This window comes from Strix uralensis, chromosome 9, assembly GCF_047716275.1.
Source record: "Strix uralensis isolate ZFMK-TIS-50842 chromosome 9, bStrUra1, whole genome shotgun sequence".
In the NCBI taxonomy this organism is placed as follows: domain Eukaryota; kingdom Metazoa; phylum Chordata; class Aves; order Strigiformes; family Strigidae; genus Strix; species Strix uralensis.
In genome coordinates, this window is record NC_133980.1 from 28,301,128 (window position 1) to 28,322,838 (window position 21,711).

The window sequence follows — 21,711 nt, forward strand, 5'->3', positions numbered from 1 at the left end:
GTTTGGGATGGTGTGGTTGATCCTGCAGTGCAGAAACGTTGCTCAAGCCTTCCCCTTTCCTTTTGCTTTGCAGAACCCAGCACAGTTTGGAGAATCAGACTGTGACTCTTCTGAAGGGGAGTGTTCTGATGCCACAGTCAGGACCAATAAGCCCTGCAGCTCTGCTACTTGGTAATACAGATCTCCCCCAAAGCTTCCTGATACTGGCATTTTGATTTCCCTGAGATTCCACTTCATTCCCCTTCATCACACTTTACAGGAAGAGAAGATGCTTCTCCTTCCCACCCCAGGAGTGATTTGCAATAACCCGAATCTCTGGAAAATGTCCAAATGAAATTAATTCTCTTTGAGCATTTCAATCAAGAATGGCAGGGATGTATTTTATTGAATAATCTAGTTACTGTAACATGGATATTTATTTTTTTGACATTTTAACACTTTTTACTGTAAAGAGTGGATTGTATTTATAGACACACAGACTTGTTGCAAAAAATAATTCAGAAAGCAAGCACATTACAGAGAAACATCCTGGGAGTCCTGCCTGGACAGCTTTGTGTACAGACGCAGGGGGATTCTCTTGCTGCTTTCACAGGGGACCAGGCCTTGTGGCCCTGAAGATTGGAGAACAGATCAAGAAAACTAAACCACTCAGTCTTATCAAATGAGTAAGCATAAAAAGACCTTACTATAGGGTAACCTGTGAACAAAGCATATTCAGTATAACCAGCTGGGTCATTTTTAATCAGAAGGTGGACATGTTCCTGGAGAAAATTGGTACTGAGGTGCTAACATCCAGGGTCTTCTGAGTCAATACATCCCCAGGAATGTACTAGTGGGTTTTATTTTAAGGATTTTTAGTTTCTTTTTTTTAATCAGCATTTTGTTGTGAGATCCTGCAAATGTATTCTAACCTCGTCCTCTCAAGAATTGGTAAAAGAGCACTTCTTAACATCGTCCTTGCTTCACTCTGGCAGTGTTGATCTCCAGTCGAGCAGGGAAACCTCTTTCAGATGCAGTGTGCCATTTCCCAGTTTACTTCCTCCTCTTACCTCCTGTCTGTTTCAGTCAGTCAAAGAAATCAATCAAATCAGTGTTGGAAAAGCAAGAACTTGCAAACCATGGAAAGCACATTCTGTAGAGCCTGAGCACTCTTCTGGGGAGGAAACTGGAGATGCCTGTACTGGACTTGGAGAAGCAGTCTCTCACCTACAACAGCATTGATAACCAGCAGAGAGCTGTGTGTTGAGGGGGAAGACTGGGAATCACTGGCCTAGAGAAGAGCATCGGCCCTGCTCTGTCTCCTTATTCACTGTACATTCTTGAAAGCATTAACAGCTGCCTGCCCTTCATGTCAGGCTTTGTGCAAAACAGGTTGCACAGGGAATCTTGATGGTGTCTGTGGCACAGCTGTGTCTCAGGTGTACCCTGAGGCCTCTGTTTCTTCTTCAAGCTGAAACTCTGCAGGTGAAAGTGAGGATAGTACTGGTATGTGACAGGCCGAGGCATTGGCAGATGAGAAAAATTTGTTTTCTGATAGAACTCATAGTGCCTTCCCTTCAAACACTACTCTTCTAAATCAATATTGAAAGAGAACAAAACGATAGAGCACGTTCCCCCCCCACCCCCCACCCCCTTAGTTGATGTTCCCCTGCAAGAGCTTTGGCTCTGCCCTTCCTAGCGTGCTGGCTGGCACAGCTGTGCCACGTGTGCGTGGCACTGCTGGGTGCTGCTCTGCAGACTGGCACACCAGCCTGAGATGAACGGCAGGAATGGACCATGGACAGGTACTTCTGTTGCTTTGTTTGTTTACATTTTATGTTAAAATATTGGTTTGAATTTAACTGTGGTAATTTATAGCCTCATGGCAAAATGAAGGAAAATGTCTTACTTATACAGAGAGCAGTATTGTATGAGTTAAATTATCCCATATTTTAAAATTTTTGTAGCTGGACTACACACAGATCTTAAGTTATGATGTTATTTTATTATTTATTATCATTTCTGTAGATCAGAAGGTTGGCTTCACCGCTAGCACAATTGTAATCTGTTTGTGTGATGTTACCTTCTCCCTGGTCGCTGGGGGGGGATGGGAGCAGAGCTGGTCTCAGCAGCTGTCAGTAGCTGCTGCCTCTCGTGGTTTTCCAAGGATGCTGTTAGACCTGGGCAGAGAACCTGTCAAGGCTGGTCCGAGAGGGATGGATGCAGTCAGCCCCGTGGGCCCTGTGATATTCCTTGTGGTCGATGCTGCGATTTGCTCATGTTGCCAGTAGAGTTGGCAGCCCCTGAGCTGGTGGGGAATGGTGATCAGGGAGCGAGTGGCTTTTGGATTGATCACAAAGTGCGTAACCGTCACAAGATCCCCTGGCAAGGGCATCCAAAAGGACAAGCGGAGAGGAGGGCAATTGCTGCGGGCAGCGGGTACGAGATCAGGGATGGCCAGCAGTGGATCCACGTCGTGGATGACCCGTGCAGGACCAAACAGGCTGCTGGAGAGGAGAGGGAGCGACCAGCTCACCCCTGCCTGCAGCAGCGACACTCAGCTCTGGGTAGAGGCAAAATGCCATGGGGAGTGAAGCTCTTTCCTGGCTTGTGTCTTGTTTCTTCTCTCTTCCCATCCCTCATTTGTCCCCCCAAATGTTCTCTGTCTCTCAGCCAGCAGCAGGAGGAGGTGGCAGGGCCAGAGATGGCTTTGCTGTCGTGGTGCGAGAGGGGTTTCGGTGTGGCGGAGGTGGTGCAGATGGTGACTCAGGAGGCTGGAGGCCGGGCTGCAGGAATTTAGCAGTGGAGAACTGTGTGCGTGTAACATACGCACACAAAGAGGAAGACCAAACTACTGCATAAAGAGAGGTTGAGAACTACCACCAAATGTCCCCCACAGCAGAGGGTGCAGGCCTTACGCCCCTGGAGACACTCTGCTGCTCGGATCTGGCAGGGCTGTTCACTGCCTGCGGGCAGCACGATGCCAGCCCAGTGCTCGGCCCTGCGGTGCCCGCTGCCTGTGGGCACACTGGTCTCCTAGGACAGCTCTACAGCAACAGGCCCAAAGCAGAGCTGCCTCTGGCTCAGGCCTGTCAGAGTCTCCCTGCAGAGACTTCAGTCTGTGATGATTTCAGTCCCTAACAAAAAGATCCCCGAGGGGTTTTGGTAGTCTTTGCTTGGAGCTCCTCCACCATGTGATGAAGCTCATCTGGGTCTGCAGAGAAGCATAGAAGCTTTGATGTGTGGGCTTTTGGGAGCCTTCTGGGCCAGCTGTCCCAGGCATGTGCTGATTCCTCCCCGTCCTTGCCCTGGGACACGCTGGCCCATTCTGCAGCCTGGAAAAGCGGAGCTGAACCCTTCAGGCTGTTGGCTGCCACACTTAGCTCTAGTTTCTTTCCACGCCCGGATCATCACCCTGTTGCGGTCCAGTGTCGCTCCTCCTAACTGCTGCCTACTATGCAGTGTCCCTCTGGGACTGCCACTAGGGCTGCCCCCCCTTGCGGAAACGCGTAACCCTGTACCCGTGGAGATGTAATCCCACCTCCCCTGCACACACATCTCGTGGCCCCGGCTCTGTGCGGGCAGGGGTGGCTCAGCAGCCCCCCGCATTCCCGTCAGTTCTGCAGGGGGTGATAGAGCCCCTCCCCTTAGTGAAACCCACCCAGGATTGCACACAGATGCGATCTCCACGTTGCCGTACGGGCACCTCTGCTGCGGCTCCTCGTACTTTCTCTCCTAGCAGGGTAAGGTGCTGAGAGGCGTAAATCGGCCCGCTTCCTCCTCGCAGTAACACCGCATTTGCAGGACAGAAGTAAACCGTGGGTTCCCTTTTCAGCATCCCGACTACCCTGATCCAGTTCTCATGGCTGCTGACAGCTCCTGAACACTAGCCTAGATTTTCTCCCAGAGCTGAATGTTGCCGTCCCCACTGTCGTGTTAAGTAACCATTTCATCTTGGCCCTGTCCAGTAGTGTTCATCTCTCTCCTCCCTGCTCTGCGGATTCCTGATACAAACTTGATTTTTTTTGTATTGAACAGTGTACAGTGATGGAAACAAGAATGACTATCAAAGCAAACAATGCATGGAATAAAAAGCCAGTGTACTTCAATGCTTCTCAGGCTGGTCTGGTGATCTGGGAAGGGTTTCTCATGTACTTTGGGATAATGTCATGAAGCCTTTTAATAACTAACATGATGTTAGTGAGCAGCTGCTTGTTACCTGTCTCTGAACACAGCTGAACTGGAACTACTGGGAGCTCCAAGTAACAGGGCAGAAGCTTGGTCACACACATGTAGCCTACCAAGCACCTAGGTTATTGGGTTCTGCTCTTGTCAAATGATTTTTGCAATGGGAGCTGGGGATTGAATCTGCAACTGTGACTTCTCATCCTGGGAACCTTGCTGTCCCACTCAGTTCCAACCCTGCTGGTGGGGAAGGTGCCAAAATAGATGGATGATGTTCGCTGTCAGCTTCCCGAGTGCTGCAGGGTCTCCCATCTGGTCCCTTCCATGCCATAAAGTTTACTTTATCATCTGAGTGGAGAGAAAACTGATGAAGGGTACAGCAAGGAGGTGCAAATACCAAAAACCCAGGAGCGTAGTATCATCCCCGGGGGCTACTGTTCTCCAGCAGCTGGGACAGAGCCTACCTGCTTAGCTGGAAACCTAGTTCCACATGAGCAAATGTGCAGGTCTAAAGGTGCTTCTTCTTATGGACAAATCACTGCCAGCCAGGCCCATCTACTCCTTTTTTTTGCCCCCCTTTACTCCTTGTGAGGAGGAGCAGCCACTGACAGACATCAGAGGAAAGCTTGTGTTCTGACATATAAATGATACATACAGGCAGTTCAGAGCTGGCTCCAAATCCTGAATGATTTTGTTGGATGATTTTTGTTTTGAGTGACAGATGAAGTGTCTTCTACATCTGTGAAAGCTCTCCCACAGAAGCTGCAGGGACCCTGGAAACATCATCACTTTCCTCTGAACTTGGTACTTGTACTACTGCACCTAACAGCACCAAAGTCATTTTAGGCCAAAAACGTATGGGTTTGGAGAGGGCAGGGACAGGAGGGAGTAGGGCCTCGCTAAAGCTGGGAAACACTGCTACTAAGAGTGGGGGTGAAGAGCCGCCAAGGCTTTTGCTGTTGCAGCTCAACACACCTCCGCAGGCTGTGGACCCATCGGTTCCGGGGAAGTGGCTGAGCAGAAGCCCAGCCTGCCTTGCTCTCAGAGCAGGCAGCAGCTCTTGGCTGTCACCTTTGTCACACCCTCGAGACTAGCTGGGCTCACAAAGCTGGACTTAGTGGGCAGTGTGGGAGCCCAAGGGAAGCCGGTGACTTGGGCTGGTAGGGAGACTGCAGGGAGTGTGGTGCTTGGCCCCAGTGTTCAAGAGCTGGGAGGGAAGAAGAGGTTCTGATTTGCCTTCCTCAGGGGATGCTAATACTCCTGATTTTTTTTTTCCCCATTGCTAATACATCTATAGTGAGCTGGCAACACCTTCAGGCACAGGCTGATTTAAAGGAAACAGGCAAATTAACTGAAGTAGTCACAAAGCCCCTGTATAGTGCTCTCCGTGCAGATACACGCAGTTAAACATTCATTAAAAATAAGAACCTTACACCTCCTCTTAGACGAGAAGAACAATTAAAAACTGCAATTGTCCTTAGTCCACGGTGGCACAGTGCATGCAGAATATAACCCACAGGAACAGAGACCTGCAGCTTTTGCGAGGCAGTCCCCCAACAACTGGGGCACCTGGGCCATCACAAGCTCTTCCTGCCATTGAGGAACTGAGCATGCTTGTCTTCATCCAGCTTCAAGTGCTTCTTGCTATATTTCTTGATGAGGGTCCCTGGTATCAATGCTGCCACAGCCATTGCAAGCAGTTTGAGCAGCGTGTTCCAGGAGAAAATGGCATCCAAAGAGGTAATTTGTGACAGAATGGCTCCTGTCTGCACACAGATGAAATTATATGGTGTAAGACCTGAAAGAATCAGAGCAGAAAAAAGCCTGTTAGCACCCCCCCATGTAAAATTAGCTCAAATATTCCCTTGCTCAAGGCCAGACACAGGGGTCTGTGTTCACAGAACAGGGTGTGATTCAGAACTTTGCTGCACTGATGACACACACGTATTTGCAAAATACTCTGGGACCTCTGAGTATAAGGGTGGCAGGAAAGCAAACAGGTAAATGGGGCAGAGTCACAGCTAGAACCCTGCTGCTCTGCCCTCCCCAGCTCAGTGTACTGCCCAAGGCTCGGTGATGAGAGGCAATGTCACGCTGCCCCCTCGGTGTCCCCAGGCCTTACCGATGAGAACGGAGAAGAAGAACTGGGACACAGGGATGTTTAAAATGGGAGCTGAGAGATTCAGAAACCAGTTTGGTGTCATGGGGAACAGCCTCAGGAACAACAAGAAGAAAAATAAGCAGCTCCTGTTCTCTTCTACCTGCCAAGAGAAACATTCCAAATTATTTCTGCTCTTCAGACAGCAGTAATGTCTGAAGAGCCACAATACTACAGTGAATATAAGCTTTCTTCTAACGTGCTGCAACATAAAATCAGTCCAGAACTGATGAAAAACAGCAGCTTTATGTATGTATGGGAGCCTAAGGGTGAGCTGGCTCCTTCTGTGCAAGTGGTGAAACCGGGATCTAACCTGAATGAGATTGGGAGGTCAACAGCAGAACCACTTCCAGCTCTACAGGATGAGTGGAGGCAGTTCTGGAGCTCAGGGGCTTCCCAATCAATCCATTACTTTCTGATTTCCTTGGGATCTGGGATTTTCCATGCACCCCCTTTGCAAACAGGCTTGCTCCCAAGAGAGTGGTCTGCTCCTAGATTGCTTCAGAAGAGGTCTGATTTCACAGAATGATCTCGGTTGGAAAAGCCCTTGAAGCTCCTCCAGTCCAACCATGAACCTCACACTGACCGTTCTCAACTCCACCAGATCCCTCAGTGCTGGCTCAACCCGACTCTTCAACCCCTCCAGGGATGGGGACTCCCCCCCTGCCCTGGGCAGCCCATTCCAACGCCCAACAACCCCTTCTGCAAAGAAATACTTCCTAAGAGCCAGTCTGACCCTGCCCTGGCGCAGCTTGAGGCCATTCCCTCTTGTCCTGGCGCTTGTTCCTTGGCTCAAGAGACTCACCCCCCCTCTCTGCACCCTCCTTTCAGGTTTGCATCAGGATTTAATGTATCCCCTGCACACATTTGTTTTTTACTAAGTCCACCCAAAAGACAGCCTCACCCAAGGGGTATTCTGGGTGTCTGCAGAGCCACAGCTGCTCACCTTTCTCTGCAGCAGAGCCACTTTATCAGGAAAGTAGTAGATGACGAACTGCTTCCCGAACGCGCCCGAGAGCAGGTAGCAGAAGGTCGCTCCCACAGACGTCAGGGCCGAGCACAGCACCAGCCCAGTCCACGGCCCGAAGAGTGCTCCAGCCAGGACGTTCTGCCGGGGCACGACACCGGGTGAGAGCCCGCGGGGACACGCGTGTGCCCCCTCCCCGGCGGCTGCCGAGGGCATCGGACAGGCCCGTCCCCCCCCCCCCCGAGCCGTGACCCGCCCAGCCAGGCGCCGCCCTCGCACCTTGCCCCCGCAGGCCGGCGCTGGGGGCAAAGGGTCCCTCTGGGGGGGTTCGTACCAGCTCCCGCCCCGCTGCCCGGCCCGGCCCGGCCCCCCCCGCGCCCGGCGGCCGTACCAGGAGGCTGGAGCCGGGGATGGCGAAGCTCTGCTTGTAGAGGTACGCGCCGCAGAAGAGGGTCAGCGCCGCGCCCCGGTGCTGCCGCTCGTAGTCCCGCAGCGCCTCGGCCAGCTCCCGCAGCTCCTCCAGGTCCGACGGGAACCGCAGCGGCCTGAAGAGGGGAAGAGGGGGAGGGAGACGGGGAGATCCGGCGCAGCGGCCCGGCGGGCCCCCGCCGCGCCCGCACCCACCTGCGCGCCTGCCCCGCGCTCAGCCGGGCCGACAGCAGCCAGAGAGCGGCCGTGGCGGCCGCGAAGACCAGCAGCAGCCCGGCCAGCCGCCGCCACATCCCGCGGTGAGCCCCGGCCCTCCCCGGCCCGGCCCCGCGGCGCGCAGCGGCAGGCGCAGGCGCGGGGCGGTGCTGCCCCTGAGGGCCCGGCCGGCCCCGCCTCTGCCCGGGGCGCTGGGCCCGCCCCGCCGCGGGAGTATCAGCTCAAAAACACACCGCGCCATCGTTTGGTTTGTGTTTTTTTTTTTTTTTTGGTCGCTTCTACAGCCCTGTTTATAAATTCGGCGTTGACGAGAGGGCCCCGCCGCGGCGTCGGTTGGTCTCCACAGAAGGTGCCGAGGAGGTTTCTGGTGAGTCCCTCTGTGAAAATGTCTGCCAGGTAACCCTCAGGAATAACGCGTGGGGGGTTCAGCTCCTGCTCCCACATGGGATAGGCTTAAAGGTTTTTTTGGTGTTCTCCACCAGCACAAGGTCGTATCTGCACAGCTGTGGTCTGCATAAAAACAGTCAACACGAGCCAGAAGTGAAAAATCGGCCTTTCTTGTATCATCCCCCGCTCAGGCTTCTGTAAAATAAATCACGTTCTCAAGACAACTGTCTTAAAGTCCACCTACAGTGAGGCTGACTTACTGAGGTCAGTGATACCCTGAGCGTATTTTCATTCTGTTCTACACTACCTTTTGCTTTTCCTTGTGGAAAAAAGAACACAAAAACCACCAAGCAAACTGAGGTATCGGCTACAGAGTTCACGGTTCCCTTTAAGCCAGTCTACACTTGGGTGTCCACCAAATGGGGTGGCCCTTGCAGCTCACCTTCGTGTTCCTGACAGTTCCCTGGTGTCATCGTTAGGGATTGTACCGCTCTTCTGAGCTGGGCCCAGGCATTGATCTGGCTTAGAGCTAGCCCAGCTGAAAACCAGAGGAAATACTTAGGCTTTTGCCTGGGGCCGCCTGAGCATCAGGGAAGGAGAGAGGGCAGGACATCCCTCCCTGTGGCGGTGACTGATTTCTTAATGGTGTTAAAATAGTCATGAAACTACTCATAGCCTGTGGCAGCCTGTCCTAGGGGAGAGTGGACAGCCTCGGATTAAATGTTTGGGCATTTTAAAAGGTTGAATGTGGATCTGGGGCTGGAAGTGACTGTGGAGATGTAGGGCAGGAGAAGGGGAGTGTCAGCAGGTGGGGCTGCAGAAGGACTTTTCTTATTAGACATACACAATCTTTTCCTTATTCCAAGTCTAAGGGTAGCAGACCTTCATGAACTGCAAAGAAACATGTTCTGCAGCTCTGTCCTTTTTTTTTTGCTTCACCCTTCTCACTCTGTGATATGCAGTCCTTGTTTTAACCCCAGTTTAAAGCATGGTATGGCTTGATGTCCACATACTGTCCTTGCACGCAAGGTCAGCCTAAGACGTGCTGTACCCGCTGAGCTCAGGCAGAGATCCTGCCCTCCAAAGGTGCCCTGGTCATCAGGGAAGCTGAAGGGTAGGACCGCAGAGCAGACAGAGGTTAACAAGGTGACTGAAGCGGCTGGAGAAATCTCATCAGCAAATGACCTGGTAGGTACCTCATGGTGTTGTGGGCAGTAGCCAGTGCTTTGGGGCATAGTGGCCAGCAGCTCCCAGTTACTGGAATTCCAGGAGTAAATTAATTTCCCTGCTTGACTGGACATAGAAATTGACTGGGATATAAAATGTGTATTTGGGGATGGACAATCTGTCTTTCCCTGGAAGTTGCATTTATCTTCAGCCCACAGTTCAGGCCTGAGCAGCTTCTCAAAGGTCATTTTCCTGACCAACAGTTAAAATGTCAGACCACGCCAGAGTCAGACCACTAATTACATGTTTTCACTACAATAAGACAACCTCTGTGTTCAAGAATTCAGCTATGGGATTTGTGTGCATGCACTAAAGGTGGAATTTATTCCCAAGATACCTGTACAAGAATTATTAAACGTAAAATAAATCTAATTCTTCTGAACGAACTCAGCCAGGCCAGGAATCTGGCAGATTAGTTTGCTTCTGTCCAGTCTGCAACAAAAATAGTTTGTAAACCTTTCCTTACCTTTCTGGATTTGTAAGTGACCGGAACCTCATTTGGAGAATCCTGAGTTTGAATTTTGGGCCAGTAACAGATCCTGTGGAAAATGTCAAGGAAATTCTTTCTACGTTTTCAAAATCCTGGTCGAATCCAATTAGCAAAGTGATTTGGTTGTACTGCTGAAAGGCTGCAGCTTCTCTAAAGATAAAGCAGACAAGGTGTCAGGAGTCACCAAGGGAATAGCACTGTTTTTAATACGTTCAGTCTAATATTAGAAACAGTGCTGAGGGAGGAGGACTGAACTTTTGATTACTTTTAGACTGAATTTAAGATTAGATTTACAGGAAATGGGTATGGATTCAGGTCTTCAGGTGTGAACCTGCTCAGGCACTTTTGCACTGTTAGTTGAGGTGGGAGCGGGCACACAGCGGTCTGATGCCATTTGCTCTGGTCCCAAACCAGAATCCTCACTGTGATTCTGCTTTGAACCCCAGCGGACTAGGCCCAAATGATGTTTGTACCTGGCTAGCCATGCAGACCTCAACACTGAGGCATCCGTGGAGTTTGCAGAATATGTTGCTGTATATAAAAACCTATTTCTAACAACGCTGAGGTAGCTCTACAAATGGAAGACTCTACCTTGGGAGTATTAATGCCCCTAACTAAATTTCTGGTGGCTCTCTTCTTGCAAATGCATCAGAAGCGTCTGTGAAACAATGCTGCATTGACCGGAATTAATGGAGAGTAATCCAGCTTCTCAGGATAGGAAAATAGCACAGGCTTAAAGATGGGAGGGCTTGCAGGGCTGGAGTTTGACCTTGGTCCTTTTTGGCAGAATGGCCAGTTCCACTTCGAGATACGCATGAAAACTGCACCAGTCTTGGCGCAAAAGCAGCAGAGCTGCTCGCAGGAATGCTGTGGCCACACAACACGTTCTTGTATGGCCATATTTTAAGGTTTCCCTTATAAAGGTGAAGAGTGCAGATGGGACTGGAAGTGTATCCCAGTTGCAATGCTCAGAACGACTGGCCTTGTTTAGAAGCTTTAGGAGACCTGACAAACAGGACAAGTTTTAACCTGTCCAAGGTGTTTCTGACGTGTGTGTGTAAGCATGCTGCCTGGTGGGCTGTCACGCGCTCGGCAGAGCGGGTGGTCCTGTTGTGCAGCTCCAGGGAGCTGTGCGAGTGCAAGCAGATACGGCTGAGAGAATATGCAGTGAGAGACACTTGGGAAAACTAGTTGAGCAGGATTTGTTTGCTGAGGTGTGTTTAGATCAATGAGGAATTTGCATGTCCACATAAACACCAGTCATTAATTTGCCTCTCCAAGGGAATGAATGGACTTGGATGTTACAAATTCAGGCCCAGGTTCTTCCCAGCTCTCTGGGGCATCTGGAGCTGGAACAGAACACTCCCAGGAAAGGGAAGGCAAGAGGGGGAGATGTGTTTTTCCTCCTGCTTTAGGGGATGCCTAGGACAGCTGTGCTGCTGCTGGCTGAGATTGTCCACTTCAGTCCTTGGACCCTGAGAAGGGTCCAAACCGAAGGGCTGGGCTGTCAGCTGGTGTGCACTGGGGGAGTCTGTGAAAATCATGTAGGGCCAGGAAAGCCCTAAGGCAGGTATGCTATCAAGTGTCAGCAGAGAAATTAGAGGAGGATATCTTGCCTCCTCCCAGATGCAGTTGTGCCAAGTGATTTGATAACATTTACAGATCATCAGATCAGTAAGACTTACGGATTAACTTTAGATTCTGCCTTCTTCCCAGTTTCATCAGCTAATACAATGCTTAAGGTGCCTCTTCTGGTGTCTTTGTTCCATGTAATAATATCCACAAAGTAGTGATAAACTGAGGTGAGAGAGAAAGCGAGCGTGGTTAGACTGCACGCTCGCTCTGCTTGCCAGCCTGGCTGTGTGCCTGTCTGGGGTCTGAGCTGCAGGTGGAGTACATCGTTCTCCCATTTGCTCGTCTGACACAACCCGTTCAATTTAACTCTAAAATTTCTTTCTCCTTCTTGCTTGCCATTTTCCTTTGCAGGGATTTCTAGTAGAAATACTAAGACATGTCTGGGAAAGCGCTAGAGCAAGGGTTACATAAGTGGCATGCAAGGTGATCTCTCTGCACAGCTTTCAGCACACCGCCTGTTTCACCATTCATTTTCAGATTGCCTTTTCTTTCTCCTGTCTGCCTCTGACCCCCTTCATTTCTGTTCTCAGCATCTTTCATTTGTCTTCTCTGTCACGGAGCAGAATCGCCTGCTCTTTGCTCTGATCTGTAACTCACTGAATTCACTTGCTGACCAGTGCTGGACCTCAGGCCGTAATCCCTGCCCGTGGCTTGGTATGTTGGTGACCATGAGGGTGAAACCTTTTTCCACAGATTTGCCCCTTGCCTGTGCCCTTTCCCCGTGCCTTTCACTTTTGTCCAGGGTAGGTTTTTTACCCGTTCACCTCAGAGCACGTTTTTGACTCTCATTATTCCCACACACCTCTTGCACAAAAGAGTGGTGTCTTGTTTTGAAACACAGTTTAGGCACTGCCCTTTTGTGCTTCATTTGCGTGTTCTCAACAAATTTCCTAGCACTGCGAGCAAGATGAGCCTGTTCTTGCAGTTATCTAGCGAGTAGTTGGCTTTCACAGCACCAGGCAACTTTGCAGGTAAAGAATGTAATGGCAAGACTGCAGATGAACACAGTTCTATCCAGCAGCCACCAGCTTTGTTTCTGAAATGCTGGCTATGATGCTGATAGCAACTAACCGTCTCGGCTTGGCTGTTGCTGGAGGAGGCGATACACAAATAATCATCTCAGAAATCTTAGTCACTTACTGCAGAATGGCTCTTTGTCTGCTGTATCAAAAAACATACTTGTCACTGGATGGCTCTGTTGTGTTAAATAGCTTTTCCACTTATGGGCATAATAACCTATAGATGACAGTTTGAAAATGAGACAGACTGTTACTGCGCAGGTATATAAGCAACTAAATTGCTGAAAATAACAAAGCAAGTATTTAAGAAATAGTATATTGCTTGCCAGCTGCAAGGTAGTACTGTGACACGTGCTCCTGTACTTGGTAGACTTACACCAGGACTTGACTTGTGTAACTAAAGCCAACTGAGTGTCTAAATGTGCCTGGTTACTGTTCAGCACTTATTTTAAGCTTGATCTTTTTCCACATCTGATGATATCCATGGTTAAGAAGGATTTCATTTTGCAGCACAGAATGAAAATCATCCCCTTAGCTTTGCAAGTTCATTTCTGGAAGTGTCAGGTATTTTAGCAGCAACGTTTCAGAAATGGCAGCCTGAAGCTGGGCTGTCACATCCAGGCTGGGACACCTCTGTGGGTCACTAACAAAAACCAGAATAACCCTTTGTTTACCGCTCTGCCATGCCTGTCAAGAGTCAAGAGGGGTTTGGGGTGCTGAAAACTTAGAAAAGATTCTGTTTTAGCAAGAACATGTCCCTATGCCTCAAACTTCGCAGCTAATGGACTTTATCGTTTCTGTGACTTTAGTGTAAAGATCCCAAGTCTTCTTTTGGCTTTTCTAGTTCTGCATCCTTTACAGGTGGATTTCTAGATTGTAACATGATGTGACTGTACAAAGCGAGGGTAATTTCTCAGGCCTCTTTTGCCTGCAGCAGAGGCTTGTACCTCTGCAGAAGTCAAGGAGAGACCATCCCAAAAACCTCAGTGGAAATAACTTACGTGCTTTTGCAAAGCAGTGTGTTGTGTTAGTCCTTTAGCAAAACATTTGTCACACAGACAGTTACAGTAATGATGCACAGCTCTGTCAGACATGTGTATTCAGGATGTATTTATATTCCCTGGATCCTTACCTAGGATGGGGCATGGCATAGGCCAAAAAGTTTTGCAGCTGGTACATTTGCCATTCCTGTAATTTCTGTAGGAGTCACACGGGTATGCAGTAATATTGCAGCTCTGTTTCAGAGATGACATGAACAGGAAAACAGACCTCTGGTGGTCACATTTAAAATACTGCAATCCTTAATCATACATAGGGAAGAAACATTTTGTTAGCAATCCTCATGCTTCAGGAAAAGAGTATTAATGCACTAGCAAAAAAGGACACGCCAGTGGACAGTCACTGACCAGTCTGAACACAACAGATTGCACTGGGGAGGGAGCACTGGGCTCTGGCAGAACAGTAAGTTCTCCTTTTGAGTGCACTCAGCTCTGCCTATGTCTGCTTTACTTTTCTGCTTGTCTTTTTCAGTTTTAAAACCATTCTTGTTCGTATTGTTACTGTGGTTCCAGAGGATCCAGCTGTGGATCCTACTCCGTCTCAGGTGTCCCCCTCTTCTCTCTGAGCTCAGGCCTGACAGCTGGCTATTGGGGTTTTTTTGCCTGTGGCCTTCCATTTTGGTGAAAAAACTCTTTAGAAGGACATTACTAATAAAACCAGTTGTTAGATGAGCAGCAAAATGAGCGAAGCCTCATATCCTATGGATTTTTGTTTTAGGCTGGTCTCCTGTGTGGATTCTCTTGTGTCTGATAAGGGTTGAATTCACATTACTGCCTTTTCTTCTATGAGGTATCTTCTTTACCCAGCTTTCATAAAACCAGTTCTGCTGCCAGGCTGGAAAGGAAAAAGCTTTCTTGCCTTTAAGACTAGGGCTCTACCTGCCAGACTGCACTGTCTGTCACTGCCAAGAAAGGCACATTGGATTCGGTATAACTGCCTACCCCTCATTCGTCTTAAACCTGTTTTCTGAACAGGTTCTTGCCATTGCTAGTCCTTGGGGTTTTGTGTGTGTTCTAAGTAATAATAATAAAAAAATAATCCCACAGGTTTTCTAAACGTAGTCACAAATCTACCTGATGACTTTTTGCACAGAAAATTAATCCCATTTGCATTTGTGACAGAGAGCAGAAGGATCACCCCTGACTCATATGTCTGCCTGCTGCACATCAGCTAAACTCCTGTTATGTCAGCGTGCCACATCAGCACTGGGGAGAGACTGCTGTCATGGCTTTCCCAGAATATGCTTTTTCATGTATTTTCTAAGCAGTGATGATGTTTCTCTGGTCTTCTCTTTTGTGCTTGGAAACATTTTGTCAGTGTTTGTGCAATTCAAGGCAGAATTAATTACCAGAAAATATTGTCAGTGGACAGCCAGGCTGGTCGGTCCCGCCGTTGGGGTAGAAGTCTATGTGGCCTAGTGCTTCTGTGTAACCTAGTCCTGACAAAAGAAAATATCAGGGGTGGGGAGGGAATATTAAATTGTAAAATGCAGAAGAAGGAAACGTGAAAAACTAACTGGAACAAATAATAGTTATTTAGCTCTAGGATGCCTGCCTCTGCAGGAATATTAATGTCATTCATCTGTTTAGGCAGCAGGCCAAATGGTTGTGACCCAGCTGTGTCATTATAGCAATAGCATCAAATACCTAAAATCGGTCTATGCGTGTGACAGTACAAAATTTGGCTTTTTGTGTCGCTGAGTGTGGGAGAGGAGAAGGGATGCAAAACACTGGGTGTTGCTGTGCTGCTGAAGCCCAAGTTCTTGAAAGGGCTGGGAGAAGACGAGAGGCAGCAATGAGGTGGGAAAGCCAAGTGCTAGGAGTAGGACGCTAGTGGGAGCAGAGTGGGGGTTTGCATCGCGCTGGTGGATGTGAAGATGTGCTGTGCACCAGTTGGGCAAGGAGAGAGCTGAGGGAAATGCCAGATTTGCCCCAGAGGAAGGTTTAGCCCACAGGAGGTGGGATGAAGACTGGAAGCATCATGCAGGGAGCCACGGGGTTGGGGATAACTGATCTGCTGTGCAAGACATTGACTAGTTTTTGAGACGCTGCGTGCTTGGCGGCAGCCTGACCCTGCAGTGCGGAGCTGCTGTGGAACTGCTCCAGCGGAACTCTGTGCTCCAGTGGCAACAGGGCACTCCTGCACCACTGCCCATGTCCTTGTTCTTCATGGGCCTCGAGGCTGTAATTGCTATGAAACAGCAGCATGTTTTGAAATGCAAATAAAACAGCAGCTCCCGAGGAAGTGCTGACAACAGGGTGGGCAACACAGGACCACAGAGCCCTGCGCAGCACCAGTGAAGGAGACTGCTGTCCTCCTGGGCCAAAGGAGCGAGGATGCCCCCAGCACTGCCTACCAGAGCCCCCGTTTTCCTGTGCTCCCCATTAGTCTCTAGGTTTCCTCATAATGGTAAAGAGGAGAAATGTCACATACCATCGGTGTCTGAGTGAATGACATCAACAAACTGTGCGTCTGTAGGGTCCAGCCTCTCACTAGGCGGCTTTCCTCTGTACAAGGGCCCCGCTGGGTCAAGGCCTGCAACGCAAGACCACGCACGTGGCGTCACTTCAGTAGCCTGCAGCTCACCTCGCTCACAGCGGGCAGCTGTGCTCGGAGCAACAGGACTGACAGTAGGAAGGGCTTACCCGTGATTCTTCCAAGTGTACCATCAAACATCTGTCCTACAAAGCCAGAGATGTGTGCTCCCAGGCTCACTCCTATCATGTGCAGGGAGTCAAGTGATGCTCCATCAACCTGAGATTCAAAAGTGCTCGTGGTCACAGATTTAGGCACGTGAAAGGCATAAAAGATATCAGGAGGAGGAATGTAAAAGCGTCTCCCTACTTTTTTCCCTTAGTGTGTTCCACTCTGTGTAAATATTCCCCCTTTGATAGTCCCACAGTACAGCCAGCACTCATGTTTGAGGCCCATATCTGAGAGAACTGTGATAAGAACAGTTCAGGCAATGGTTGTATTTTCCTGGGGCAGTGACTACAGGTGTGGACAGGAACGAGTATTCATGGGCCCCATGAGTTGGCCACGTGTGGTTCCTGCAAGGAGTTAGCAGCCACAGCGATCCTAATGATCCAGTGTCATCATTGACTGTGCCCGTGCAACAGCTTAGAAGAGCTGCCAACTGTAGCTGATCCCTGTGAGCTGACTTTTGGGCATCCAGAAAGTGGAAATAGAGTTTCTATGTGTGGAAAAGCATCTGTAGAGATTTGTATCCAGACATGTAGAGACTTAGAGTGTAAACTGAATATTGCAACAAAATACCATCATACCAAGTCCAGGGGTAGAATTTGGCACTGCAGTATAGCTGCACTTCCAAAAATGAATGTATTCCTTTCTAGGACTTTCTTTTCCCAGACATCCTGCTGCTTTTAAACACTTCCTTTGTGCCCTCCGCATACTGTGCGTTAATGACTATGTCATAGTGTGAACATTAAACTTACCAACATTTCATCAATAAGTTTCTTCAGAATCTCAGCAACTTTTTTGCAGTTTCTGGAAGCGTTACTGTAGATGAGAGTTGTTGCCCCGCGATTCCAGTCCACAAGGATGACGTTCATGTCTTCTACAGAAAGCAGAAGATGTACCAAGTCAGGGATCCAGACCGGGGTAGAGCCTGTGAGTCGGTATCCGTGGATGATGAACGTAGTTTTCTTGGTCACATCTAGATACTTGGAGGCTGTTGAATTGAGCTCTTCAGCACAGCTTGGGTTCTGTCTGGTGTAGAGCAGCAGCTTCACTTTCAGGTCTGTCCCTATCAAAGCATTGCCAATGGTGAGAGCAGTGAACGCAGGGCATGTCTCCCCGGGATCTGAAAAGAGCACAGTGTGGCAATCCTGAGGTTAGCACTGATGCGTTTGCTTTGACCTTTTCTACCTGCCAGCCCTGCCTATGTTGTGAGCTGTCTGAGCGAGGGCTGCTCCTTTCCTCTCCCTCATGTTGATGACTGGAGTTACCCTGAAACTTAGTTTTTCTTGCTGTGTTGGAACAAAGGCAGCAAGTGCACCTTCTCAGAGCAGCATTCCCTGAAACAGCACAGCCCTGCTTCCACTAGCAGCTGGGGGATCGCAAAATCTCCAAAAATCTCACTAGTGTAAGGTATTAGAGACCAACAGCTAGGATGGTTGCTGTATTGGTTTGAGAGCACACTCAGATGCTCTGGATAGCCTCTAGGGTAACGAGATATCCTTGTGGTTTGTTTGTAGCTTCAGTCTGGAGCTGACAAGCTGCAGAGGATCTTGCTGTTGTGAGGGGCAGCTCAATGCTTCATTTGTATTTGCAGATGTAGCCTGCTATTTCAGACTGCAAAATGGGACACCCTTTGACTGCATGAGATATGTTACTGATATTGCTTTATACACAGCTGAAGAGTAACTGAATTTTATGTAAGCGCTGCTTTATGGGACCAGTCTCTGCCATTTGAAAGCCTGTCTTTGTTCCTTGCTTTTCCAGCAGAACACCAGCTGAGCCTTCGGAGTCCAATACAATCTCCAGCAGGGCACTGGCAGGGAATGGAATAACTGCCTCCAGACAGACAGTGCTTATGAAGGCCCTCCCAGGTTTTGTAGCCTCTTCCTGGCTCACAATTCTTTTCCCCAATCCCTGTAATCTTATTGAAGAACCTTGTGGGAGAGAGAGTCTCTTTCACACATACGCCCTGGGCTGCAATAATTGTTCAGGCTGCAGTTGCTAGAGAAATCTTCCTGATCTTTGTTGCTTAAAGGCCTGTGCAGTAGGTAGAAGGGTTTAGAAAACCTGCAGCTGTAAGCTGTGCTCTAGCAAATCTCCAATACTCTGTGCGTTTTAATTTCTAAATGATGAAACTCTCAGATTTTATGAGCAACTTTCCCTTTTCTCCTCCTATGGAAATCAGCAGCATGAGAGTGATATAAATGCTATGTGCCCAGCACATAAAATAATCTGCTCAGTTCCCATAGTTCTGCTAATTACTTTGTAGAAGCCCCAAGAGCTCCAGAAATAAAAGTTAATAGGCTAAAAGGATGTTGCAGTTAAGTCCAACTGGTTATTTTAAATTGCTACCATAAATTCAGAAATAAATTTTAACATTTGAAATCCATGGAGTCTTTCCTGTATAAAGCCTATGGTAAAATATGAATAGCGGAACAGGAGCCGTGGAAAAATGAGCCCTCAGCCAGGCCCAATGAACACTGGTTGAAATCAGTGGCCTTTGAATTGAGGGTGTTCTGCCTCTGGAATGCTTCTATCGGGGCTCCCAGGGGCAGCGTGACTCTGGGCCCTGCTTGCAAGAGTAGAGGTGACCCAGGTGGCCCTCTCCAGACCAGCTTGCTCTCCCCTCCTTCTACAGTGCCAGGCTGCTCCAGAGGCACAGCACAAGAGTTCTCCTATGGCACTGCTCATGGGGAGATCTCAAAGTAACTAGCAGAGAAAAGTTATCATTTTTTGCTAATGTACACCAGCATACACAGTGATACTCAACGACTGTCCTCTAGGTGCTACTGCAACATTAAAAACTACAATTATATTTATTTTTTACTAATAACTAGAAATTGGTTTAGTTATTGTATAGCATTATTGTATAGCATTGTTAATCGTCTTTACTGCCGCTGAAGTTGTAGTAATACAGGCAGAAATGCCAGGCAAGAATTACTTCTATATGGTGCAAGATAGCACTGATTGCTTAATTTGTTTCTATATCTCCTGCACTGTGCTGAGACTTGCCCAGAGGAGCACTACGTTTGTCACCAGAACAGCCCAAACCTTCTGGTAAAGAAGAGCTTTTAAAGACCTGATTGGCATTTGCTAATACCTAACACAGGGACTGTTTAAAAAGCCTTGTTATATCTGCACCAAGTCTGTTAGATTTGTTCTATTTTGATTAACAAAATCAGATCAGTGCTAATAGTGGGGGAAAACCTGCCAGCTTCTCTTCTGGCAGGCTGGTGCATATCCCAGACTCATCCACCATGTGTTACAAAAGCTGACACATGAGGACAGCCAGTTATCCTGGCTTTGCTCTTCGTTCTGGTAAGCACAGTGAATCCTACCCAAATGGCTGGAATTGTCTTGGAAACTCCAACTTGATTTCTCTGATGGGGCAAGAGGCTTATTGAGATTAACTCTGCAAGCAGATAAGTGAGGTGGAAACTTAGACCCTGGCGCTGTACTTAACCCATCTCCAACAGACCACTTCCCTCCAGGAAAGGTAAATACATGTGGCAATTAACTGAGTGTCCCATTAACTCGTTTCCAGCCCTGTCTTGGCCATTAGCTTGCTGAATTCATTTTTCTCCCTCTGCTCAGTTTTCTAATATGTAAAATAGGATGGCAAACACTAGTCTCCTGGGCAAGGTGCTCTGACATCTCAGCACCTGTAGCAGGGGGCATACCAACCTGTTAAACCCATGTTCCTATGTGGGAGCTGGACATCTTTTGTCTCAAGCTTGAGATCAGCCTCTGAGGTGCTATTGCAGCGGAAGGGGCATCTTCAGAATAACTTAGTTCTGAAATTACATATATATATATGTATATATATATTGAGAAGTTATATATTCCCAGGTGGGAGTGTTGTGGTTGTGAGAATGGTCCCAGGAAGACTCCATGGTATTTACTGCAGTCAGTGCTACCTAAAGCCTGCCTTCCCCTGTTCTCTCTCTTTCCTTTCTTGGATGTGGTGTTTGGAGGCTTTTTCTTCCTTCTGTCCTGGAGGTTCATCCTATGGACAGGCGGGGTTTGCAGTAGAGGCATTTTGGGGCTGTCTGCATGAATAGAATAGCAGCTGATTTTTTTAACTCCACCAGTCTGTCTTGCAAAGCGAAGTTCCAACAGATTTTCACTTCAGTGGGTCAATGGTCACTTGGTCAGATTTGTAGTTGTCCTAGACTGTATTGCCACTCAGAGCCCACGAAGGGGGCTGCTCACCAAGTCAACACCTTGGGTGGACCTCAGATAAGGGTGTTGCTTCTTCTGCGTCTGTTCACAGTTTCACTGACCCTCAGAACAGTCACCTTGACTGGGCTTTTTACAGTGTTTCCACAGACTGGTCTTATGCATCAATAATGAGGCTTCAGCTTTAAGCACACTTCACTACCACACAGCAAATCTCTGTAGCATTAGTGAAGATTTCCATCACTTTTCCACAGAGAGAGTGTGCCCTCTACCTCTTAAACTGGTCCTCAGTATCTCACTGGCTTTCCTCGGTGCCTTTTCAACACAATTCGCTTTTTCCACTTCTTATGACTACATTTCCTACAGCATATTTAACAAACTAAGCAAAATGCACCCCCAAGATTACTCCAGAGAACCTGCTGAAATACAAGTTAGTATTTATAAGAATACTGTTTTGCTTTTTCTTTAATCCTGTTTGTTTTCCCTACAAAGCAGAGAGCTATAACTTGACTTGCTCCCATGTGTATGCTAACACAAGGCAGTACATTTGTTTATTGTTACACAGGTTGAGTCTTGATAGGGCTGTGAGGATATCAAATGAAGCTTATTGTTCATAAATGGTAATTCATCCTTTGAGTCTGTCATATAAGACACTGCTGAAAAGAAATCCTTCTTCTCTGAAGATTTTGCATGACATTTTCAGTGTCGATGGATAGTACTTATATAAGAGAAATGTTTGCAAAATGAGGAAAAGATAATAAAAATGACTTCTGGTTTTACATTTGGAACTCTTAGAGCTGACTACATTCATGTAACCAGTATAATTTGCTTTGCCAAAATAAATAATGCTAGTGGAAAACCCTACGCAGTAACTATAATGCAGAGGGTAGATATATTCATGTTTCTGCAAAGCACAGAAAGCGTGTTACATTTGCCAAAAACATTCAAAACAAATGGTTGATTTCTTACCTGTTTTCACCCTATACAAAAGGTGGATGAACACAACACACAGCCTCAGCATACGGACTTCCACGTGAAACTTCTACAGGTAAGAGAGTTTAAGGATCCCACAATTTCTTTG

At 48.2% G+C, this 21,711-nt stretch overlaps 4 protein-coding genes across 14 annotated transcripts in view; 2 read left to right on the top strand and 2 right to left on the bottom strand.

Moving 5' to 3' along the window:
- MAP3K13 (mitogen-activated protein kinase kinase kinase 13) overlaps positions 1-4,088 on the top strand; it is an 81,844-nt gene extending 77,756 nt beyond the window's left edge. For 6 of the 7 annotated variants that reach the window (XM_074877955.1, XM_074877954.1, XM_074877959.1 and 3 more), the window contains 2 exons: positions 74-171; positions 260-4,088. In XM_074877955.1, the coding sequence (XP_074734056.1) occupies positions 74-171; positions 260-296 (135 nt within the window). In that variant the 3' untranslated portion in view covers positions 297-4,088. Of the gene's footprint in view, positions 1-73 lie in introns of all 7 variants that reach the window. The other variant, XM_074877961.1, reaches the window with a different exon arrangement.
- Positions 4,089-5,516: 1,428 nt separating this feature from the next.
- TMEM41A (transmembrane protein 41A) lies at positions 5,517-8,158 on the bottom strand. Of its 2 annotated transcripts, XM_074877974.1 has the most exons (5): positions 7,914-8,158; positions 7,681-7,834; positions 7,269-7,430; positions 6,287-6,425; positions 5,517-5,962 (listed from the first exon to the last, which is right to left on the bottom strand). In XM_074877974.1, the coding sequence occupies exons 1-5, from the start codon at positions 8,009-8,011 to the stop codon at positions 5,742-5,744; spliced, it is 774 nt and encodes a 257-aa protein (XP_074734075.1). In that variant the 5' UTR covers positions 8,012-8,158; the 3' UTR covers positions 5,517-5,741. The 2 variants fall into 2 exon arrangements, with proteins under 2 accessions (XP_074734075.1, XP_074734076.1); XM_074877975.1 differs by lacking the exon at positions 6,287-6,425.
- Positions 8,159-8,230: 72 nt separating this feature from the next.
- Positions 8,231-21,711, top strand: part of CEP63 (centrosomal protein 63) — a 43,175-nt gene continuing 29,694 nt past the window's right edge. For all 4 annotated transcript variants that reach the window (XM_074877964.1, XM_074877963.1, XM_074877965.1 and 1 more), the window contains exons 1-2: positions 8,231-8,301; positions 21,622-21,678. The gene's annotated coding sequence lies outside the window, so the exon portion shown is untranslated. The remainder of the gene's footprint in view (positions 8,302-21,621; positions 21,679-21,711) is intronic.
- LIPH (lipase H) lies at positions 8,309-21,651 on the bottom strand. Its single transcript, XM_074877980.1, has 10 exons — positions 21,600-21,651; positions 17,207-17,574; positions 16,397-16,505; positions 16,185-16,286; positions 15,100-15,189; positions 13,825-13,992; positions 12,814-12,909; positions 11,724-11,835; positions 10,015-10,188; positions 8,309-8,444 (listed from the first exon to the last, which is right to left on the bottom strand). The coding sequence occupies exons 1-10, from the start codon at positions 21,649-21,651 to the stop codon at positions 8,360-8,362; spliced, it is 1,356 nt and encodes a 451-aa protein (XP_074734081.1). The 3' UTR covers positions 8,309-8,359.